An 18904-nucleotide genomic window follows, 5' to 3' on the forward strand; every position below is an offset into this window, starting at 1 on the left:
CAGCCTGCGTGTGTGCTTGGGGGGAGGGAGCAGAGCATGGTCTCCGCTTTATTCTTGTCCTCAGAGTTTTGCAGATATCCTGAGCAGCTGGAGAAGTCTGTGTTTGGGGGCTGTTTTGCTTTATCTATTCCACTCTCTCACAACAGCAACCACGGAGAACTTTAAATATGCGGCTTTACCTAATGAATGGAAATGTATCAACATTTTATACAGGGGCCTAAGTTTTGATAGTAATAGTCTAGAAGCTTTATACTTTATTATAATAAAGTATTATAATACATAATATACATAATTATAATATATATACTATATAATAGAAAGATATAATATACTTATATATTATAATACTTTTTACTTACTCTGTTTCTCTTTCTTACTACAATGGATATATTTTTGGAAGGCTTTGTTCACACAGCCTTCTACATCATTACCTTGTAATCTCATTATGTTTTTATTCAGTAACTTGCAACTTTTGAGAACTTATCCAAACGCTTTTAAGTTCTAAATCTGCCCAAGATGGTTCAGTACATTAGTTCTTTAAAAGTGTAAATTATTTCTGTGTCAAGAACTGAAAGGATGAAAGGTGTAAAATGTTACACTTGCAAGAAAAGTGGAACTTACAGATATGCATGTAAAGATGAAAGGATTGACAGATCTGACTTCTCTCAGCCAGATTTGTTAACTTCTTCTGACACCAAAAAATCCCATCAAATGAGCACAGAAGAGAACCAATATTGGCATTTTTACATCATTCTTTTCCTAGATTCATGAAATTTCTATTGCATAGCTGTGGCATACAGCAGCCAAAAGTAAAGTTTGCTTTCCTTCATTTTCATAGCATGTTAGTTCTTAGCCAGGAATCAGTAGTGCAATATTTCTTCCTTGATGCTCTACATCTAGAAACCTTTCTAGTTGGGCTTAGATTTTTATTTATGATTATTTATGCAGTAAAAGTACTATCATGCTATTCTCTGCACCTCTTACAACCACACTAGTCCTTTTCTGTTGGCCTGTTTGGGCTGTTTTGTTTGGTTTTGATTTTGGTTTTATGCTTTTGAATAGATCTCTTTCCTGGTAAAGGATTATTGAGATCTTGGCTTTGCTGTGAAAGGTAATTTCAAAAGTTTTGAAAGTTAATTTCAAACATTTTCAAAAACTTGGCTGATTTCTGTAGATCTGAAACAAAATCTTCCTTTAGTCTGAGGAAAAAAAATGGCTCAGATGGCTTTAGAACTTTTTTGGTTGGTTTGAAGTAACTGAGAAAGTGGAGAAGGAATGTATCTCCCTGTCATGGTGAGCAAAACTATTTCTTAAAGTGTTTCTGTATTAAAGAATATTCTTGAACTGACTTTATGTCTTGGACTGTGATCTCCTTTTAACAGCATTTCTGGTCCCATAATAGTATTGAACAGAGGACAGTTGTTCAGCAGCCTTAATCACATGTGATATTGTACAATTAGCAGACTGTTCACAAAGGCTTCAGCCTCGGCTTTTTATCATAAAACATAAAGCAGTAACACAATTTCCCTTTCCTCTCTTTGCATGAACTCACCAATTCATTACCAAACACATACAAAGAGATGTCTAATAGCTCAGAAACGTGTCTGATGCAGGACAAAGAAATAATCTATCTCAGCTCAGGTAGGAAGACAATGTACTCCTGGACTGAGAGCAACTTGTGGACCTCCTTAAACCCTCTGGAATTAAACTGGGAAAATCACTTTTCATCTCGGTTTTCCCCGCATACTTGATGGGGCTATTCCCTCCATTAAGACTATAAACTCCTTCAGTCACAGACTCTTTTTCTGTGATGTTTGTACTTTGACTTTGACATCCTGATTTTTTTTCAAATAAAGCTCAAATGGCTGCTGCTGGATGTTACTGTGTCCTTTACCAGAGTACGATGGACTTTGGAAAGTCAGATGAAGGTTTAATGGTGTGCTTGGGAAAACAAGTTAAACCAAAACCCAAACAAATTCCTATGGGCTTCAAGGGTAAAAGTTTAGGAATCTGGGGAGGGGTTGATTTGGATACGATTCCACACTAATGGAATTGGACCCATTTAGAGAGGGTACCAGGAGACGAAATTAAATACCCTTTCTTCATCTGCTTGAAACAGAGACATCACATCATACATTTCCAATTTCAGTGTTAGGAAAAAGTTTCTGACTGATGGTAAAATGAAAACAGGTTACAGTAGAGTTGAAAAAGGCTGTGGAAGGAACACTTAAAAAACCCAAAAGGACATTTTCAGCAACTTTAACACAAGGATTACTTTTGTATTGCTCCGTTTTCAAAGGCAGCAACTTTGTGACTGCTCATCATGCTATAATCAGGAGGCAAGGTCTTGATTCGAACCTTAAATTTGGAGGATGAAGTTGAGAGGGAAGATGTGTGCTAATGTCTTTACCAACAATTCAATGGGTGAAGGCACGGGTGGTAAGGTCTTTGGAATGAGACTTAATGCGTCCACTAACTTTGGGTAGCAGGTTTGTTGCAGAGCCCAGCCAGTTTGACCCCTGAAGCAGACAAGTGTCTGTACCAGCCTGAGTTTCTGAACTTTGGGGTACAATAACAGGTTCAAGGGGGGATGTGGGTTAGCGGTTCGGGAAGGCTGGACCTTCCTAGTGCCTCAGCCGATGGGAAATGCAAAAGGGAACCATGAGGCCGGGAGTTTAGGATAACAGGAGCCTGCGCCCTGAGAAACCTCGAGAGAGAAAACCTATCTTCCTTTACTCGAATAAAGTTGCAGGACTCCTCTGTCTCCTTTATGGACTCTGGCTTTTCATAGCGTGACTTTCTATACAGAGCAAACCTTAGGAAGGTGAGGTTCCCCAAACAAGCTGTGCCATCTCTCCTGCTACCAGCCGGGAGGAGTTCAAGGCAAAGTGCCTCTGAACTTTGCAGGACCTGAGGCGAGCAGAGGAACCAAGGCAGCAGAGCAGGGAACATCCGAGCCTCCGGCCGCTCTGCCAGGAGAACGGGGCCCCCAAGGAGCACGGGACGGGGCGGGCTCGTCTCGGGGGTCCGGGCTGCATTCCCGCTGCTGTTCCATTCCCGGTGCCGCTCCAGCTCCCCCCGGCTCCTGTTCTGGAAGCGTGGGCGGCAGAGGCGGCCGCGGGAGCCTCGGGCGGGCGGTCAGCCCGTCGGACCCCCCTCCCAGCGAGGGACGGATCCACGCGGGCCGAGGGGCGGGAGGCGGCTCCGAGCGGCGGTGACAATTAGCCTTTAAAAATGGCTGCTTGGAAGCTGTCAGCTGGGACGCGGAGGGGCTGCTAACCCTCCTCTCGCTGCCTCCCGCCTCCCTTCCCCGCAGGGCTAATAACGGAGCGGGGATAAGAGCTCTCCAGCCTTTCCCCGCCCCGCCGGAGCGCGATGCCGTAGCGGCTCCGGGCCCGGCCGCCCTCACTTCCCAGCTGGCTGCCTGGCGAGAGGACGGCGGCCCCCGCCTCCCTCGCTCCTCCTCGCCGCCGCTGCGTGTGTGCCGCGGGCACCGGGATACAAAGGAGAAGGGGGAGCCGCGGGATACATGGTCCAGGGTGGCGTGTGCGCGGCCGTGGGGGCATATCTGGCGAGGAGAAAACACAAGGTCAAGAGGCAGCTCTCCTCCTCCATGGAAGAAGACGGGAGCGATGAGCCCTGAGGAGGACGACGAGGAGAAGGGGCGGATGGCTGAGGGCTGCCGGGCTTCCCCTCGGGAGTGACGGGGCGCGGAGGGCTGAAAGGGGCCGGAGGAGGCAGCGCTGGGGTCGGGAGGGAGGAGGAAGCGGGGGGTTTGAATCTCCCTGGCTGGATTAACTCTCCTCAGGGGAAGCTTCCATCGCCGGCCGCGCCTCGGCCCGCGGCCCCCGCGGCCAAGATGGACCTGGGCAGCGGCGGCCGGAGAGCGGGAGCTGCCCCCGCGGGCCCGGCCGCTTGGAGACCTTTCCCCTCCGCCTGCTGCTGCTGCTTCGCCTCGCTCCTGGATGTGAACAGCTGGCTGCTCTTCTACGGCTTCCTCTACCTGGCCCTCTATGCCCAGGTGTCCCAGTCCAAGTCCTGCGACAAAATTTCCTGCTTCTCGGGTCATTGTGTCAACTCCACCTGCGTCTGCGACCAGGGCTGGGTGGGAGACCAGTGCCAACACTGCCAGGGCAGGTTCAAGTAAGGTTCTGCTTATTGTGAATTTCTTCTCATCCCTACATCCTTTTCCTGTCACTTTCACTTGCGGTTTTTTGTTTGTTTTGTTTTGCTCGTGTCTGCTATGATTTTGTTCGTGTGTGGTGGAAGTATGTGGCAGAAGTTATGGATAAAATAGGCTCCTCCAGCTCTTAAGAGCACAGGACACAGCTCCGGCTGACTTATCGCTGAAAATAGGCTGCTCCACTTCATGGGAACTGAGAGACGGGAGAAATCGGCCTAAAGCTGTGTCGCTGCTGTCCCTTCTGGAAATGTCATGGAAATGACATGTGCACTTCATGGGGCTGTCCAGAGAACAAGGATTAGTAGTGGATTTTAATTACTTTTTCCTCCTGAAGAGTGAAAGGTTTAGCTCCTTCCAGCCTTCCGTTCTTTCAGTTGTTTGAGCGAAGTGGGCATTAGTCAGTTTCATTCAGGACAACACAAGTGCAACTGAGTGAAATGTTCATCCCTGGTGACAAGGTTTGCAGGAGTGAGTGGCAAATAGGAAACAGTAACATATTTTTGCGAGGGAAGGCGTACTCAGTCAAGGTGTAACTACCTTCTCATTCTTAAAAGTCACTGTGATACCGAGTCATTGATCAGTGAGAAGGAAGCTTACCCTGACACTTGCTTTTCTCTATGGAGTGGGAAAGAAGACTTAATTTATAGGGCTGTCACTTTCCTCCCGCCCCCTTTGGTATCAGTGTAAAGACTGGCTGTGAAGAATACTGTTTGCTGTTATTTCGCTATATAATCTTGGACAGGGCGTCTCATTTCATTCCCTGTAAAACACCCCTTATAAGCAGGAACTCCATTTATTAAGTATGTTGACATACATAGCTAGAAAGTGTTCTAATATCTAACTAATAGCAATACATTGGTGATACTGTGTCTTGGAGAAGTCAAGTACTTTCTGTCTTTGGGAAACTACTTTTTATAGATTAAATATCAATAACTGTCTGTTTTAAAATTGTGTTTAAATTCAGATTTTCTCTCTGGAGTACTGAAGTTAAGCTGTACAATTTACATCTCTTTTAAACATTTAATACTAGCTCACTCATTCATAAATAAACAAAAAGTAAATCCAGTAACTTGTTAGTCTGGGAAGTTAAGGAGCAGTTGAAGTCAGACATGTTGGCTGAAGTGAGGTATACAGTGCAGAGAAAGAGCCAAGTTACTGGTATTTGGTGGATATTGCAGCAGTAAGATTATAACCTAGTAACCTAGCCATAAAACTAAGACAAGGCAAATATAGTGCATTTCTTTTTTTTTGCCTATGACCCTGGTAATAAGGTTTTAAAGTTGGCCATTTGTTGCGTGTGTGTATTGGATGTTTGGGGTTTGTCCTGCTGTGGAACAATGGGCTGATTATGGAGAGTGATGAGAGGAGGCCCAGGTGAATCTTTTTTGTGTGTGGATCTGCAGAGCTCTTCTTTCCTGGCTATAAAGAGATTACTTGTATCCTTTATTAGTCTGTATTACTCATAACAGACCCTAACAGTGCCAGGACCAAAGTAAATGGTAATTTCTTAAATTTCCAAGCTTGTTGTGAATGAGTGTATTTTCTGAGTTGTTACTGGGCCGTTATCCTGTCCTTACAGGCATTATCTTTGCCATCTTTTAAAACATCTAGTTTTTTTTAACCTTGGTTGTGTTTGTCAAGTGAGGAAGCACAGTGGTTACATTTTCCCTTCTGGTGGAAAGTTAATAATCCATCCCCACCTAGAGGAAGTTCTGTCTGAGTGTTGGAAGGGCTCCTCTCCTGAGCTGAGCTAACGCCGTGTTTAATTGAAGTGCTGTTAGGGGTTTCGGTGAAATCGGAAGAGATTTCTCATTAACTCCTCTGTGTTTTTACATGCTTAGCTTTAGGAGTGACAGTGACATTTGCATTATGATTTTTCTCACGGGAGTAAGCTGTTGGAGAGCTATTTTTTACTGAGGACACTTTTCATAGCAGTGTCTTTGACAGCTCATCTTTAATCTTCATTCTTGGAAGCAAAGTATACTCTGCACTGAAAATAAGCATTCTAAGATTTAAAGCTTTTCAAGCCCTGGGAGTTGGGGATGGAGTGAAATATGTTAAACGTGTCTTACATTGCTGCAAGCAGCAAATCGGAGTGGTTCTGTTTTGAATCCTGATAATTCAGATGGGTGTGGAATGGGTGATGAGCTCCGTGTATTTCCACCTGAAGAGCTGGAAAAAGAATGTTACTCTGCCTGATGGCTGGGTGATGAGAGACCTTCCCCATCTCTGTGGCAACCGATGCTTTGCCTTATTGCCGCGGAACATTTGCCTTTATTTCCTATGTGCTTTTACCCTTAAGTAGCCAAGGCTGGACTTTTGCAGCAGGGCTTTGTCAGGTCCCGTCGGGTGTACATCACTCATGCTTGTGTCATTAAGGATTATCATGAAGATCGTTTCAGAATGGCAAAGGCTGAAGAGCGTGTTGGGCTGTTAGAGCTGCACAAACAGCCAGTTCGGAGGTTGTAGATACGATCTGCAGAGATGTTAATAGAACCTTGTGTATTACTCTAAACATTTACAGGCTTTCCAAGTCGCAGCTGTTTGAAGTGCCTGCCTGTGTCCCTGTTACCCAAGATGTAAATTGAACTTTTAATGACCTAAATTGGACATGTATAAAACCTGTCACTACAGTATTTGAGAAAAAGCAGATTTTCAAGGCTAGGCTTAAAACACTTGAAAATAAGATTTTTTCCTTTTTCTCATGTAAGTGAGGTATGGTTGTTTTTACTCTCTGGGAATGAGTGACTTGCATTAGCAAGTACCAGGAACATTGTGGTAAGAGGAGAAATGCTCTGCCTGAGGGTGTCTTGGGACCATTAATTCTTTGGTGAGAGATGTGTAGTATTTTTGCCTTTGTTTTATTTCTCTTCTAAACTGAGAAACAGCAACACAGCAGAGAGACATCAAAAATAATTGATCAATCTTCGTAAGCAGGTGTCAAAATTAATTGACAATACTATGGTAACCTTGCCTTTTCCCTTTAGGAGAACTACTGAGTAAATAAACTGCTTTGCAAATGTTGCTCTGCACTGGATGAAGGAAAGGTGGGTGGGTGGGGAAAATAGGCCAAGAGACTGTCTAGCACCATTTTGCCATTTTATTTCTCTTATTTACCAAGTTTTGAATTTACTCTTGTTATTGTGAAGCCTGTGGTAAGTCTGTAAAAATGCAGATGTTGCTATTCTTACTGCAGGGCATTCACAATCCTGTCAGTCACTATTCAGAAAGGTTTAGGCCTCGTGTCTGCCTGGTGGTAAATTATTTTACTCTCTGTCCAGATTGGTTATCTGAATGCAGCTCTGACTTTCTGACTTACTTTCGTCTTTCAACCTTTTTTTCCCCTTCCATCCCTTCACCTCTACTGTGAAATAATGCAAGATCTTTTTTTAAAACCAAAATAAAAAGGAGAAATTTAGTTATAAAAAGAGAAGGCAAAGTAATTTTGCCAGGTGAAAGGTAGGAAAGCCAGTGGGTGAGCAAGTTCTGTTTTTATAGCAGGGAGCTTCAAGCAGCGCAGTTCTCAAAGTATAAACTAAACCACAAGCATTAAAGGGCAGTGTACAGTTTTGTTTTGCAAGGTTGATTTATTAAAGAAGTGATGCTTTTAATGCTACATCTGCCATTCATTCTTCTCCTTCTCTTTGCCTTTGAATTTGTTGGTCAGTTGCACTTTTCCTGATGGTAAAGTTTGGGCAGAAGGGAGAGGGAAGGGCTGCCAAAATCAGTTCTGTTACAAGGCTCCAGGGAGTTCAGGGACACAAACATTATGAATGGCCCAACTGCAGTGAAAACTGCTGTCACAGCTTCTATGTAGTTAGATGTCAAAGTCAATAGTCTTGAGATGCAGCAGTGCAGGAAAACAGGTTTCAGTAGTTTTGCTACTCACAGAATGATTTCTTAGAAGAAAAAAAAAATTCCTCCAGGTTGGAGCAAAAAGTTTCCCTATTCCCAAAATGTGCTCTGCTTTGCACTGGTTTGTGGAGCAGCATTTGAGAAAACTTTGTGCATGGAATTTATCTTCCTCTGAAGTTTTTGTGGACTGGAAATACCCACTGTAATGTGCTGCCTTTGAAAAATTAGGTTGTGCCTTCAGAGGTTTATGGTTTTTTATTTGATAGCTGTGAGTGTGATGTGTAATGAAGCAGAAGAGGACAGGTGAGCACCTTTGAGGACCTACACTTCAGTTAATCTGCTTTACCTAGTCCTAGATATGCAGTTGTTATGGAGAGAGTGAGAGCAAATGGATTTGTTTGATTATTAAACCTTGCCTCCAGATGTTCTTATTGTACTTTGAAATTACCTCCTGCATGCTCTCCTTAATTTTTAGAGCTCCTAGAAAAGATACTGCATTCTTCAAGGACAGAACAATTTCTAACTACAAATACATTCCCAACTGAAATGTTTGAACGGTATCAAATTTTGTTATTCCATGCAAAATCCTTATTTCAATCTAAAACTCTGAATTCTGCTCTCTGCAGAATGACTCATGCAAAGAAAGTGTCCTTAAATTGCAGATTGTAAATGAGTGATAATGTTGTGTAAGAAGAGATCTTAAGAGAAGAAGTTAGCTTTAGCTGCAGCCAGCTGAAGTTCAGAGTGCTGTGAAAGGGGCTGACTTTATCCTTCACGCTTCTCTTTGATTACAGCTTGCTGGTTCTTATGTAAGCGTTAATATTCCTGCTGAGAGTTGAAAAGTATCAACAGGAACAGATCTCCCCACCTCCCAGCCAGTTTTTTTTAAGCTAGCTCAGTTTCCTCAAGTTGCTTCACTTACATAAGGCTCCTGCTGATCCAAAGGAGTTGGCAGCATCAGCAGGTGTAGATAGGAGAAGAAATTTGTTACTTTTAGAATTGGTCCAGACTTAGTTTTCCAGAACTTAAAAGTAAAACAACATCACCATTAAAGTGCAACTTCTGTTTCACAGGGTGAAATCCCTGAGTCATGCTACAAGTTGCAGCACTGTCTTTGTCATCAGAGTGGCCTGTATCTAATCCAAGAAATAATTACTCTTATTGACATCAGTGCAATTGAGTGTGAGATTTTGCACCTGCAAATTGCCTTTTTAAAACTCAGCATGTGAATGGTAGTAAAATTAAACCCCTGGAAAAGCATAATTGATTATGATTTTAGCTTATCAAGTGGTCTTTATTTAAGTTATTTTAGTTATGGTGCTCTGAAAAACTATTTTTTTATGATTTCTTCTCTCTGTCTATATTAAAATTCAAGAATACAATTATAGCTTATATTATAAAGATATTTTTGATTTCTAAAGAACAAATTTGTTTTGTAAATCTTGTTCTGAATGTAGAAACATAAAACATAGTGCCATAAAACCATTTTAAATGCCTCTTGAGCTAAGCTATCTGCACTGAAATGTGCTTTTTGAAAGGAAAGCAATCTTTTTGCAAACTTAAAAAAATAATTTTATTGTGATGTGTTTTATTGTCTGCTTGATACTTGCTACATGAAATCTTTTAGATTGGAAAATACCCTTAAAATCAGAGTCCAGCCACTGTCCTAACAATACAATTTCATCAGTAGCCATTTCAGTGGTTTTTAAGGGTTTTATAGGGAAGACCAGAGATGAGCTCTGATTACTTATTCCCTCTTGCCTTTTGTAGGCTTTAGGCTAACTCTGAATTACTTCCTGTGCGAGTTGAGCCCATGCTTTAGAAAGCATCTGTACATGTCTGAAAACACTTCCACTGACTCAAAGCCCCTACAGCCTTTCAGACTCCTTTCATTTGCTAGTTATCCTCACTGTGTTCTATAACCAGAAAAACAAATGTAGGAATTGCTAATAGACAGATCTTATCTACCTTATTTTTTCTCTCTTTTAGTTACCCTGTTTTCTCATGTTTTGAGTCAGGTCTTCATTGCAGAACCTTTAGTAGGAGAGGTCTCTGTTGCCTGTGCAGATGGAGATATGGCCACCTTTTCCTCACTGAGATGGAAAGTTCCTTGAGTTGTCTCAACACAAAACAAACTTTTCCCTCCTTGACTGCTCTCTTGGTTTACAGCCTCCCCTATTTTATCAGTGTTCTTGAGCTATGAAGGCCAGAACTAGATGCTTTTGGTAATGGTCTTGCTGGTAGAATGTAGATGCAGAGTAGCTTCTCCCCTGCTGCCCGGGCTCCTGCTGTGCAGCTGCAGCCTGTGCAGTTTGGCATTCTGATTTTCTACCTCCAAATCCTCTTGGAGCTGCTGCATCCTCAGTATCGAGGCCCTGCTTTTCTCAAACCAGCCTGTGAACTGAAAATATCCTCCCCTGCTTCAAGTGACAGGGAGTTGTGGGGCTGCAAACACGTTTGGGATGGAGCTGTGCCCTTTTAAAAACACTCATCTCCCCTCAAAGCAGTAGAAAATTAATTATGTATAGTGTCCCTTCCTCTGTGTAAATCTGCAGCCATCCATAGGAGTGAAACCAAATGCAAGTTAGGCAAGGGCTGGTGGATTCTGAAGCCTGGTTTGTTTGCAGCTAAGCAATTTGTTATTTAGGCAAAGAAGTGTGGGAACAGATGGTTGATGACCCTGCCAGCCCTTCAGACAGCATCAAAGGCTGGTTGCCATTGCTATGGGTGGGTAAAAAACTCAGTTATACCAATACATGCTTAAATCTATCCATAAATAATACATGAATAGCTGTACAGGTTATAGCATTAATACTCTTAGTATGTTTTAAATTTAATTTGGCAAATGAATTTAGTCTCTCACCGTGTTTCTCTTAGTTCCTTTAATCAAGGGGAAGGCATGATGATCGTATTTTGGAAGGCATTACCATAGTTCATGTCATCTTTTTAAAAGGAGTAGTTTTTGAGAACTCAGTCTATCACACTGCACTAGAAATTGATTTAATTGTATCAAAATGTAGGCAGAAAAGGTAGGAGGTAAATATGAGATATTACAGGAATACCCTTGGGATGTTCCTACACATCCTAATAAATGCTGCTGAGAAAAGACCTTATTTTGAAACATTACTACCTAGACAACAAAAATGCATTGGAAAACTCCTGCAGTACTGAAGAATAATTATCTGTCAATGTCTATGAAATTTATTATTTGCTGTATAGTCTAAGCCTGAAAAACATCCTACGAAGTTCCTGTGAGGAGAAATAAATGATGATGATGATACCTGAAAACATGAACACTCCAGTGAATTGCAGCTGCTAACAGTAATAAAAGTAAACCAGTAAACTGTAAGCAAAATAGATGTTTTAATGTGAGGTGAGTGAGCAGTGGGAATTTTCATACCAGTTTTATAGGTTGTCCTCTAAATCTTAAAAACCTAATGAGTGGAAAAAGTGTTGCATTGGTTCAAGAGCTCCACGAGGATCAAGATTTTACTGAGAAATCATGGAACTAAGATTAACACATTTTTTTACTTAGTGTTCCTTCCCAAGGTGCAAGACCTGCATTTAAGTTTGCTCCATAGAGAAAAACCTAAATGTTTTTAGACCTCTAAAAAATAATTTGGCCACCAGCTATAGAATATTCCAGGATAAGCATCTTAAACTCTGTTAATGCAACAGCATTAAAAAAAATAAATTCTATGAGACAATCTCTTCCAAAATTTAAAGCTGTTACTCATCTGTAAGAAATGGATTCTAGGATCTGTTTGAATCACTATTTTTATATTTCTTAGCTAAGGATGAAAATGGGCTGCTTCCATCTCTGATGGCAAAATATCTACTCTGTTCATGCTAGTGGTATTTAAAAACAACCTAGGTGTAGAATATTTCCAAGTTTTAAGCAGCACATATCTGATAACCTTGAACTGGGCAGGGAGTTTTGAATCCAGGGTATTCTAGGATTACCTGGCAACCAAACAAGTACTGAATTACTTAAAGATTGGATGCAGACACCCAAGATGACAGACACTCAATGTCTACATTTTCTTATGGATTTCTTCCATAGTTTATGTGCTTCAGTTTTTCATCTGTAAAAAGGAAATAACACTTCCTGTAAGCTTACAAGACTTGAGGTGACCCATGAGGCACAGCTAATAAGCTAGATAAAATGTTAGAGATTGCATTTGTTCCTGGAATGCGATAAATATTAGAGCATGAAGTACTGTTGTCCAAACTATGCTGTGTATCTGAAACAGATGAGTAAAACCACTTCCTCATTAGGTCAGATGGAGCAAAACCTGGCAGTCTGTGTTATTGCAGAATAACAGTCTCATATTATAGATTCACTGGAAAAAAATTGTAATTGGCTGTCACTGATAAGATTTGGTTTCAGAAGACTCCCAAAGACCTAACCCCTAACCCTGGATTAAATATTACAAACATAATATTGCAAAATGCTGCAGTGCTTGATGGGTATTTTGAAGAGTTGCTGCTTTACTTGTAGGAATACAGTGTTCTACATTAGCAATTTCATTCCTACGCCAGTATCAAGGAATCACACATTCCTAATTTGTAGGTTGATGGCATTTATGTTATTACACAATCCAGTCTTTAAATGTAGATTTTTATTACGGACACGTATTTTTGTGTGCAGGTTTTTGTTTTATCCCATGCGTTTGAGTTTTCAGCCACTTCTCTGTTATCTTGAGGGTTGATAACTTGCCTCCTATGAAAAAAATGGTTCATGTTGACTATGTCACAAAAGGACTAGACTTTAGCTAATGTCTGTTACCAGTTGTGGCAGTATAATATGAGCAGCAGTGATTTTGGTCCAAATCCTAGGAGGAGATCTGGAGTTAGAATGTCTCTAAATATTCTGGTGAGCTTTGCAGAAACTTTGTTCAAGGTGCAAGCAAACCACACACTGGAACAAGAAGACAAATGGGCTTCTTTCATTGCCACCCACAATCCTGGGACAAAGATAAATTACTCAGGAAAGTATCTTTGCAATCATGCTGCAATTTAAAGTACTTTCCTTCTTGTAATGGATAGAAGTGACTAAAATATGGTGAGCTTAATTTTCTTGTTAATTAATCTCAGTTTTAGAAACTCAAGAAGACTTGGATACATTCTGACTTCTATAAAGGAATATTTTGATAATTTCAGCTCTATTAGTAAAACTGAAATGCTGATTAATCCAACTGTAGGATAATTTGCACCCTTAATTGTTTGTTTTGTTTTTTGTTTTTTTTTTTAATAATCTATAGAGTAAGAGTGTGTGTATGTAAAGCTATGTATTTCTCACAAGGAAAACCCAAACACAGCTCCCAGTCCTGTTTGTGTGTGCAAGCCCAGTTGATGAAGATGCTTTGGAGGACTCTTGCTAATCAAATGTTGATGTGCTGCATTCAGGGTGTCCCAAAGCAAGCGTGGGGAGAGGGAAATGAACCCTGAATGTTTCATGGGAAGCATCCCAGAGCTGCTGGAATGAAGCTGGGTGCATTTGTGCTTCTCTCATTATCAGCACATCTGTTTTGTTTGTGTCATGAGTCTTCTCCAATAGGTAACTGAAACCACAACGTTGGACAGGAGCTGGAAGGTAATTCTGAAAAATGAAAAATACTGAACAAACAAACGGCTGCTTTTGAAAACATATGGATTTGCACTTGTGTGCACTACTGTACTATCATATTAAGACAATTTTTTTAGAAAATATTTTTGCAGATGTTTTCTAAACCCTAATGCTGATATAATTATTAAAATCAGAATATGTGTATTTAAAATCCACACCCCGTTCCCCCTCACCACCCCAGTCACTTTAGTACTGTAGCACTTTGTAGGAGCAAGCATCTATTTTAAACTAAAAATGGCATAATTTTTCTAGAGTTTTTAACCTCTGAAGTGCTTATACTATTTTAGATTTCACAGGGCTAAAAATCCCCATCTATATTCAAGGAAGGACTTACCTCCACTCATCTGTATCATACTCCACCTGGATATCTTATTTAAGCACTGGGTAGCTGCTTGTCACAATGGCCTTGGGAATGGGAAATAGACACTTAGTTTTTTGAGCTCTTTTACATGTAAGAAACCTGAATTTGTGTGCTTGTCTAAAGTAAAATAACAAATAAGTGGCTGAATTGAAATGGAAGCTTGAGAATAAATACAATTTTCTGTAAGTCTGTATCAGTCCTCAGTTTAGGAAGACTGAATTGTCTTCAGTTTGCACAGGATTTTTTTCTTGCAAATATACAATATAGTTTGAAGTTCTGTCTTTTCTCAGAGACTTCTACTATGTATTATAAGAGAGAATATGAAGTTTACTATTCATACATACATATATATATATATGTATGTATAAAATTATAATTTATATATTATTCATAACTGAGGAGTTTCATGATGGTATTTTACATGGACGGTTTCAAACACCTACTGTATGTCATTCAGTAAGTATATGGGGGGCCTCTGTTAATGCAGGTATAAATGCCAGTATAGGTTAGAGGTTGATGGCTACTTAGAGAATTGATCTTGCAAAGGTGGACCCAGGATATGAAAGATGGAATGAGTTTGTAGCTGATCTCTCGTTTTCATTTTCTAAAGAGGGTGGAGACAGGGAACAAGCAAGCCACAGCTTAATGTATTAACTTTACAAAATGTGTTCATCATCAGCAATGTTGCTGGATAATTTTATTTTCAATTTTATATAAATCCTTGAAGTGTACTTACTGTATTTGGGCTTTGTAGGCATTTGGAAATCTGTTCTCTAACATAAAACTCTGAAGTGACAGACAGCTGAATGTATGCAGAATATTCCTTAAAAGTTAGATGTGGGTTTTCCAGTTTAGATTGGCTGCATTTCTAAGTAGCAATTGGACTGAAAAGCAGATCAGTGCATATTAGCTTCTCTTAGCATGATGAAAGCTTGCAATGCTACACTGAAATGGAATTTGAGAGCATCTTCCTCTGACATTTTCCTTTGAGTTGCTGTGAGAGTTTTGAGCTCATGCTCAATAAAGATCTTAAAAAGTCCTACCTGTTATTAATAAAACCCCCTGTGGCTGATCAGCTCTTTTTCACACATCACCTGTAGCTCCTCAGTCACTATTTTTTAATCATCCTGATAAACGTGTCCTTTTATTTCCATCTGCTAATGAAAATCAAAGCAGATGAAGAGCACACTTAACCTTAGTCCTCACTATTAAATACAGAAATTGAGCTGTAGTCTGGTTTTCTGATGATCCAGGAGAGCTCTGTGCAATGTGTGATATTCTAGTTTATGTTGTAACTTTGCAATCTACAACTTTCCTTTTTGTAAGTCACTGGATGTGCATAAAAATTATTGTGCTTCAAGGCTGGGAGAATGACAAAAATAAATATGCAAATTTTGGTGAGTATGAGTATAGTCACACTTGATCTTTAGTGGAAGAAATATTCTTCTTTGTTCTCATAATTATGCTGTTGCAGGCCTAGACTTCAGTGTATGGTATCTCTTATTCTGGGGCTACTTGAAAGTATGCTTTAAAAAAAACCCTACATTATTGATGAAGGAAATTTGCAGGCATCCTCTGTTTAGAAATCTACAGTTTTTTAAGTTGCAGCAACTTTTGGGGTTGTCATCTCTATTAAGACCTTTTTTTCCTTTGTTTTATTTTTGGTTTTTTTTAACAGACCAGAAGTACTGAGGAGGCTGGCCGAGTTCATGTGGCACTCTAAGATAGGATTATATGCAAACTCAGGAAGTAGATGTATTCTGGTCATGTAGTTTAAATGATAGGATGCCTTTTTTTTGTGTGTTTCTGCTCTTAAGAGTTACTTTGATCACTCTTGTTGGATTCTCTGTTCTTTGCACATGATGTTCTTCTTGGTAGGACGTTCTTGCTTTATTGTTAAGGTCTTTCTAGTCTAAAAGATCTTGTCATTGCTTCCACAAGAAAGTGGAAAATGCTGTGAATACCTGTATGGAAATGCCTGGGAGCCTGCAAACCATGGCTCTGAAGGGAATTATGACCTGAGCTTTAGCAGGTTTGTGTGTGGGGCTGCTGCAGTGCAGGAGGAGCTGCATTTACTGGTCAACACACACAGGCACAAGGTGGTTCTTTTTCTGCTTGTGCTCAGCATAAGATGGTGATACAGTTCAGGACATCTCTGCACTTGATTTCAGTGCTAACTTGGGTTACAGGCTGCATAAATCTGACCTGCTGCTTGTTATGGACTTAAAGATCATCTCATTCCAGCCCCTCTGCCATGGGCAAGATGCTTCCCACTGGGCCAGGTTACTCAGAGCTCCATCCAGCCTGGTCTTTAACACAGTCCACAACTTCTCTTGGCAACAATTGTCTGTGCTTAAGACAATCTGAAGGATTTTTGTTTTCCCTAATGTTGAATTCTACTTAGTCCCAATTTGCCTGTGTTGTTCTTCAGGGTTTTGTGTGCATGTCCGATTTTTGACTCTTAAATTATTCGCTTGAGCTGCAAAGAGAAAATGGCATAGCTGTGTGTGTGTGCATGATGTCTGCAGATCAGAAATACTGAGTGTTTGTTCATCTAATTAATCATGTTGAGGTTTGAGAGGGGGAAATAGACTTGTTCAGAAAGTAATTTTCAGGAGCTGTGTGGATAATGAGCTCGGTTCAGAGGTTGCACGTACTTGCTGAAGAATTTGCTTGAGGCAGAATTTGAAAGAAACACTCTCTAAGGAGGTCACTCTATGCAAAGTAAGGAGTGTTGTGGAAGCAGGTGAGATTTGAGGATGTCCACAGAGTAAGATTTGGGGCTTGTAATTGATCCAGGATGGGAAACAGCTCTTGGTTTTGTGGAGAGGTTAACTTTTATGAAGGCATGCACCAGCATGGACTTGGCAGTAGTTGTAGGATAAAAAATTAATATTTTATTCACTACTTAATTAAAAATAAGATAGTTAATAATAATATATAAGGAACTAAAATTATGTTAAATTTATATTTTCTCCATTAAATTAATATTTATGGTATAAGAAGGAATAATGAGGCTGTTCATAATTTTGCACTTGAAAGTAGAGTGCAGTTCTGACTTTCATTTGCTGTAATCTTAAATTGTTGTATTTCATCTGTTTAGGATTTGTTCTTTAATATGAAGGTAAACTTCAGGAAGCTCATAGAATGAAATGGATAATCAGACTCTTACAAAATTATGTATATATGACAAAAGTGTGTCCCTCATGTATACGTGCTGAAATGGTTGTTATCTTGCAGATTTTTAAATATATAATGTGTGTGGGTGTGCATATATATTGCCTTAAGTTTTAGAATACTGATTTATTTTGCCTATTGTGTTTGATTAATTTTCTTTTAAAATTACAGTGAACTGAATTTAAAAAAAATTCCCAGTGAAAGAACATCAGGATACCAGGGAGGAATTACATTGATAATCAGTGTTTGTGCCATATGCTTTTGGAGTTTGTGTGGCTGGATAGAATCAATCCTTTTAGAGAGATTTTTAAATTATATAAATAGGTTGATGAAATAATCTTTTCACCTAATGAACTGTTAGGGGTCAGTATTTTATGTCCTGGTACTTTTAGAATCAAGCTGTTAAGGTGTTGTCTCATGCTAAGAATGTTTTTATATTACCAACAATTCTCCTCTGAATGAATTTAATTATGTTAGTATGGCACTCAGTAATTATTTCCCCTTCTGTTTTTAGTTAGGGTTGTGATTTCAAATATTTTGCTTGAGTTACAGATGTCCAAGGGAATGTTCTCCTAAAACATGTTTTATCCATGTGAAGAAAGTGAAATGCTAGCTTTTGTTCAAGTAGAATTCCCTCTCCTCTCTTAAAATATTTTTAGCTTATCCTTGTCAGAGGATTCTTGAGAAAAATAAGAAGAGATGCTCTTATGAAATCTCTGGGAGCCTTGCTGTGTTTGGATGCAGAAGAGAAATCAGAATCTTACTGTGCAATGGGCACTTAAAAAGCAAACCAATAACTGGACTGTAGTGTGTGACTATTATTTTGGAGCAGTTGAGTTTTGAATTTGTGTTAAAGATCACAGTTTAGAAAAATGCTCAGGATGAACTTTTTTGGTGTAGAGTTATGTGCTGAGAGGTAGGAGGAAAAATGGAGTAAGTGTGGAGGTGTTTTTGTGCAACTAGTAAAAAATCTGGGTATTTGATTCTGTAGCTATTTAAGCCTGTTTCTGTTGTTTCATTGAACTAATGCAGCATCTTAATAATTAGTTTTCTGTTTTCAATAAAAAAACCCTGGTGTCTGCATTGCTCAGTAGTGGTGTATTTGTCAGGAATGTCTGAAGTTATTGGTGTCAGGGGGGATAGTTATTCCTCAAGTAATATTTTCTGTTATTGGTACTAGACATACTTGATGTTGTAGGAATTGAATGGCAGTCTTTTGTAAGTGTTCAAAAATGTTATCAAAGTGCATTTTTTTCTGATTTAGGACCATGTCTGAAGCAGACTTGTTGCTTGTGTTGTGTGGGCTGAATTTGCATGACTGTATGAGTAGAAAGGCCTTTTGTATTCAGTCATTTGGCAATTGCATCTCACCAACAAATATCAGCAGTTAAAGCAAGAAATCAGGAAGCTTTTAATTATAAGTAGAGGGGCATTTCTGGTTGGAATGTGTGGTCACTGAACGTCTTCCAAGGATTTCAAGTTTGTCTGTGTAGTGGTGAAAAACAGCAGCAGTGACAAATCAAACAAAACCCAAACAGGTAAAAAAGTGATGTTTATGAAGACCAATAGATTGTTCGGCATTGCTTTTTAATATATAAATTTGTACTTTAAATTCTGCTGTCTGTGTTGTGCAACTGCCATCTTTGGTGTCTTTGGCAGAAGGAGCCAGCCAAGGGTTCTCATTCTGTTTGGAAGAACT

The 18904-nt window shown here is 39.9% G+C and overlaps 1 protein-coding gene across 2 annotated transcripts in view; it reads left to right on the forward strand.

The window, feature by feature from the left end:
- The first annotated feature begins 3814 nt into the window (after nucleotides 1–3814).
- Nucleotides 3815–18904, forward strand: part of ATRNL1 (attractin like 1) — a 428662-nt gene continuing 413572 nt past the window's right edge. For both annotated transcript variants that reach the window (XM_058810434.1, XM_058810433.1), the window contains exon 1: nucleotides 3815–4143. In XM_058810434.1, coding sequence (XP_058666417.1) covers nucleotides 3860–4143 — 284 coding nt within the window. In that variant the 5' untranslated portion in view covers nucleotides 3815–3859. The remainder of the gene's footprint in view (nucleotides 4144–18904) is intronic.

Source organism: Ammospiza caudacuta, chromosome 9, assembly GCF_027887145.1.
Source record: "Ammospiza caudacuta isolate bAmmCau1 chromosome 9, bAmmCau1.pri, whole genome shotgun sequence".
Taxonomy (NCBI): Eukaryota; Metazoa; Chordata; class Aves; order Passeriformes; family Passerellidae; genus Ammospiza; species Ammospiza caudacuta.